Below are 6,000 nucleotides of genomic sequence, written 5' to 3'. Positions count from 1 at the left end.
CACACACCCCAAAAAACCCGGCTCGAAGTAATGAGCAGTTCCATCTTGGCCTCTCTCCATGTCTCTGACAGCCATTCCCACTGACTGTTGCATGTAAAACTGGCCTGTTTGTCATCACAGTGTGGGAGAATGCTGGGGTCCCACTGATGGAATTTGGTCATGCAGTCGGCAGGGGCATCATCCCCCCCCAAGGAAATAGTAACCTCTTAGTCCCATACTTAGACATGGAGCAAACTGAAGATGCATTTGGACAGCTTGGATTTCTCAGGAATATAATGTATTTAGGAATTCTATTGACAAGAGGTCAGACTCACAGCAGCCATGGAGTTGATTCGGTCAATGTAGTAGTCAGGCCAGCTTGTAGCCAGCTTGTTCGGGTCCTCTTGTTCCTGTCCAGGGACAAATACATAAAAGTCAAACATTGATTTATACATTTCCAGACTGAAAGGAAAAGGCAAATCAATCACATCATCGCATAAAGTTCCACCTTGGACTGATGATTGTTGTGTGCTAGAACCAGACAGCCGAACATGCCCACAAATCTGGTTAAGACTGAGATATTTACTGCTATCAGTTGGGCATTGGTAACTTTTAGGATTTTGGTGTTGTCTACTTGAACAAGGTTAGACTTGTGAAAAATAATTTAGTTACAAATTATTTGACACTCGTGTCAAACGCTGCCAAACTTTCTGCTTTACAGAAGACAATGGATTATTCTTGCGAGGGAATAGTTTTAAAAGTAATAATCATAATAACAGTGTTACACATGAGCATACGCAAGTATGTCCACACACGGATGCGCGCACACATGTAACACATGCAAGCACAAGCACAAATGAATGAACCAGCCAAGAGCATGATATCTAAGTCACAAGAATGTCAGGCTAAAACATTATCGTTTTAAGGATTTTTTTTCAAACAGCTTTGTATGAGATCAGTTTGTCCTGGCCAATTGTAGCTTTTGTGATGCCATGAGAAAACCAGAGACCTTTTCTTCATTTACATCTGGTCTTGCTTAGCCTAAGCTAGTAACATTGGGAGAACACTGTTGTTCGTGTCAGTAAAACCTGAGAAATCCAAAATCCCACTTGAGTCTCACTTGGGAATGAATAAATGAATGAATGAATGAATAAATGAATAAATAAATAAATAGCTCATGCTATATATTTATTTTTAAAGTGAGCATACAGTGTGACAAAATGAATGCAACTACAAAAAAGAAAATATGGCAGTAAACTGAATATTGTGGCTTTATTTGACAGGTTCATTATGTTTTTTGTTTTTTTTTTACAACTAATGCATTGGCATCGTAATGATTGTTTTTCATGCACCCTGTGTGTGAGCATTGCTGCAGCAGCAATGTAGAGTTCAACTGTTCTGTTACTCTTCTCTGCATGATGCGCACAACTCCCCGTTGTTGACTACAGAAGCAGCAAAGCTACTGCTTTGTGAAATACATTCACACAATCCAGAGTGATATCATCTCTACCATTCTGATCTGCACTTCACTCTGCCAAGTTTTTGTATCTGAAATTCTGTGTAAATTGTTCAAATACAATAGACGCCATTCAAACTGCTGACGTGCTCCGCACGCATTGCCAGACAGATCCTAAAGTTGAGATTAACAACGCAGCGGCCTTGGTCTTGCCTGAAAGGTCTTAATTTAATTTTATGCAATTTACTCACGCAGTTCCAGTATCAAGACTAAGTGCTATAATTTATGGAATATTGTGTTCAAAACATTATGTGTTATAGAGCAGGAGTGCCCAACCAGTCAACCGCGATCGCCTGGTTAACCGTGGACTGCTCCCAAGTCGACCATGAGGCATGTAGGGTAAGAAGAAGAGAAAAGGGCGTGTGTGTGTGTGTGTGTGTGTGTGTGTGTGTGTGTGTGTATTCTTGCTGTTGTTATTATTATTATTATCGTTGTTGTTAGTGTACACTAAAGCCTAAGACCAAATACAATTGACATAGGGGCATTGCATGATACTGCTTCAAAAGTTAGATGCGTCACAACTCCAAGGTGTTGAATGAAGCGAGGATGGTCTTGCTTACCATCCATTGTTTGCCAAGTTGCCAACTTCTAAACAGGGGTTGTGGCCTTTTGTCTGTGTTCCATAGTCAAATTAGGATGGATCGATGGATGGATTCCTGTTGTTTTATTTAAATTTTAATTTATTTCTTTCATTTCCACAAATCATATATGTAGCTCTGGAGTGAATTACAACATAGGCCCGTATGGTTAACTCAGCCAGTGGTGGCTTTGGGCACGCACCATTCAGTTGCAGGGTGAGCATCTCCCTGTTCGAGCATGCGCGTCAAACTCATTTTTGTCGCAATTATGGCTTCCCTCAGAGGACCGTTATGACGGTGAAACCAAATAAATGTTGAACCATCTTATCGTATTATTACATAAACACAACAAGTTCATCTTTGAGGAGTCACACAGTCTCCAAAATTGTTCAATAAAAACACAAAAAACATTTTTGTTGCTTCTTGTTGTTGTTTTGAACAATCACTGGGAGAAAATCGTGACACAAGTGCTGAGCAGACGTTCCTTCCTAGCACTGATCCCTGTTGTCATGGTAACAACAGCCACACTCTCCATTTGCAAGAGACAGAAATGCCTATCCAAACCAAAGAATGGCATTCCTGTCTTATTAGACACCTGTCAATTGTTTTCATCGTGGGGGGGGGGGTTCACAATATGTCTCTTTTAGCGAATGCAGACTTTGATGTGTTGAAACTGCTCTCTGCCTAATCGCTGATGAAAAGGTGCTGAGGTGAAGCATCCATGTTTTTCCACACATAACTAATTCTACCATGCCTTTGTGGACCTTGCTTTGTACATGGAGCCATAGTTATGCTGAAACAGGAAAGGACCTCTTCCCTAAACTGTTCACATGAGGTAAGGAGCAAAGAATTGTCCAAAATATCTTGGATCTCAAAATATTGTATTCTAAACTTTGCGTGTCGTGGTCACAAGCAGGCAGCTTACAACAGCACTTTGGTAATACATTGAGGCATTTCAGGATAAAATTTTGCAAATTCTCTGCTCCATCTGCCACTATAATATGTTCCTGACAGGCATTGAGGAAAATTTGTCCTCGCCAACATTCACATCAGTCAAAATCTTGATGGGGGATATTTATCTACAAGAGCTAGGACATAAAAACCTAACCTAAAAAGAGAGGAAATTGACAGGATATTGAGTTCTTGGAAACTATGTAACACTCATCATTTCTTACAAGTTACCAGCATCCCAAAAGTATAATCATAAGCGCAGTCTCACGCACGTCTTTGACTGGGTTCACACTAATAGAGAGGTATAGCATGCATGTGGGAAATGAACCGCTTGATCCTCACTAGGGTCGCGGGGATACACACACACACACACACACATATATATATATATATATATATATATATATATATTTAAATATAAAAAGATAAGTCTTAATAGTTACATATTATGAAACAGCACTGATAATGAGAATTGCATAATGCTGTTTGGCTCCAAGCACGGAATGATTCTCAGGAACAATTATTTATACACAGGGGCTCCTGGATTGTGGATGCAAATGAATCAACCCAAAATACTCCCGCATACACTTACTATCAGGAATGAGGCAGAAACATTCCCGTTGTGTTTCACAGCACACACGTATACCCAGTGGTGGGCATGTAAGTCCGTAAGTCATCATTCTGTTGTTACAGGCCAGCCAGCCCAATCTGTCCGTCTTTGACAGCAACAGCCAAGTGGCATTGAGAACCTACTTACTGGTAAGCTACGCGCAAGTGCAATACAAGCAGTCATGAGTTAAAAAAACTAAACAGTGTTGTAGATCATCCGGTCCCACAGACCGCAATGACATTGTCCCATATTGGTTTTATTTTAACAATCGCCACGCCGTGTGTGTGTGTGTGTGTGTGTGTGTGTGTGTGTGTGTGTGTGTGTGTGTGTGCCTTGACAAGATGTTCTATAGTAGTTAGTCATGGTACACAGAGTCCATATTTTGGCTAATTTACACGACTGATTACAAGAATCACTAAAAGAGCGCAGAAAGTATCAGATGAAGGAATAATATTTGTTCGCAGCAGGTTGAGCACTGAACTCCGGAATCAATTATACCATGTATAGTTTCAAAAAAGGGGAAGTATCTAATTGTGTGAGTAATCATCTTTGACATTGATATTTTAGTGATTGAAATGCTATAAGATATTTTACTGATCAGGGCTTACTCTAATGTTTCAAGCAGGGGCAGTAGTACCTTGGCAAAGAGTAATGAGTCATGTTTGTTATAATAACAAATGGATGTTTGCTTGTATCACTATTTTATTACACATCAGAACAGAAAGTTGTACAGGCCCAAATTCAACTATTATTTTAAGAAAATAAGAAAAAGATGTCTCTCATGTGCGACAAGGCAACAATCAATGTGACATCACACTCGACTTACTGTAAGTATAGCTCACAGTGGCTCAAATTAACAAGCATTAAAATGTTTCATTTGTGTGTTCGTATATGGAAGATGTTTTGGAACACTGATTCCAAAACAGCAAACAGTCTCACAATGCTGTTTAAAGATATAAAGAATGGGAGCTAGGCCAGCTAAGTGGACCAACACTGAAAGCGGTAAGACTGCAGCCCACAAATAAAATGTATTATTATTATTATTATTATTATGATTATTATTATTATTATTACAGCATCATTGTATGTGTCGCCAAATGTTATCAAGGTTCATATAGAGTGATTTATTTTTAAACTTGATTCGTATTAACTTCTTCTTATACTGACATTATGTGTCGGTTAAATATTTCTTGAAGTCTTTATGCACTGCAACTATTTGTCATATTATACCTTGTCATGTTTGTTATATCAAGACTGCCTTCTTGTTTTCATGTTATACAGTTAAAAGGAGATAATCTGTATTTCTGTGCAAGAACTTCGAGAATTATCGATCTTGAGAAACATGCTAATGCTATATTGAAAGATTTATGACTTCACTGCTACACTTTGGGAAACCATTGAAAAGTCAAGCTCCCGTGAATTATGAACGTGAATGCAAAATAATGTTAGGTCCTAAATTGTTCGATGAAGCCACAAAAAAAAACTTTATTTGGTGTGTTCCTATTAAAAAAATATAAATGTCCAGTTTTGGAACAAATGTTTTTTAACTTGATGGCAGCGAAACACAACTGGCATTCCTTCAGGGGTAGCTACATTAGCTAGTAGTTTGCTTTGCAGGTGGAAAAAAAAAAAAAAATCCATCGGTCACTGTGTTATTCAACCACAACAAGAGACAAGGTCGCAAAGCAGAGGAAAACAAGGGGACTAGTGTTTGTCCCGGACAGGAACCACAGAGCAACATTTTACGGGCTCGATGTTCAAATCACCAACATGCTGTAATTCCACAGAAGACAGGGCACTACTGTGTTGTCTGCTTGGCGAAACAACCTATAAATTTGCAGTACTCAACAAATTTGTGAAACTTTGCAGGCAGCATACACTGACTCCTGGCTGCATGAGCACATACAGACAAAGTGAGGTATTATCCAATATTGCTACCATCAATGAATGAAGTATTTGTTCAACTCTTCTTCCAGCTTTCTGACATGGGCAACCCCGCATTGGCTCTTTGCTTTCTGACCTGGACACACAGTTGTTTTTTTGGGGGGTTCACCTTTAGCCTTAACAGAGGAAACTCTGTAAATTATGGAAATTGTTTTAATTCAAAGCATTTATTGTAGATGTGTGTAGTTGTTTCAGAGAACTGAATTACTGCAGTACTACTGAATTTGTGAGTTTTGCAGTGGGGGAAAAAAAAAAACACTGTGCCATTTAGTGTAATATTCTGTGCATTCTTGCCCCAACATCTCTTGTAACCAGCGGGTAGGAAACGTTTTTTGCTCGTGACCTACATTAGAAATGTTGGTCCTCCCAGCACCCAAACTTTATGTGACGTGCGCTATTTTGTTCCATAACGTCAGAATATA

At 39.1% G+C, this 6,000-nt stretch overlaps 1 protein-coding gene across 5 annotated transcripts in view; it reads right to left on the bottom strand.

Moving 5' to 3' along the window:
* Positions 1-6,000, bottom strand: part of daam2 (dishevelled associated activator of morphogenesis 2) — a 94,989-nt gene that overhangs the window by 38,278 nt on the left and 50,711 nt on the right. For all 5 annotated transcript variants that reach the window (XM_019876464.1, XM_019876488.1, XM_019876482.1 and 2 more), the window contains exon 4: positions 315-389. In XM_019876464.1, the coding sequence (XP_019732023.1) occupies positions 315-389 (75 nt within the window). The remainder of the gene's footprint in view (positions 1-314; positions 390-6,000) is intronic.

The sequence above is a fragment of the Hippocampus comes genome, unplaced genomic scaffold, assembly GCF_001891065.2.
Source record: "Hippocampus comes isolate QL1 unplaced genomic scaffold, H_comes_QL1_v1.1 scaffold107, whole genome shotgun sequence".
NCBI lineage: Eukaryota > Metazoa > Chordata > Actinopteri > Syngnathiformes > Syngnathidae > Hippocampus > Hippocampus comes.
The sequence above is the reverse complement of the archived record's forward strand: the minus strand, read 5'-3'. Positions and strand labels throughout refer to the sequence as shown.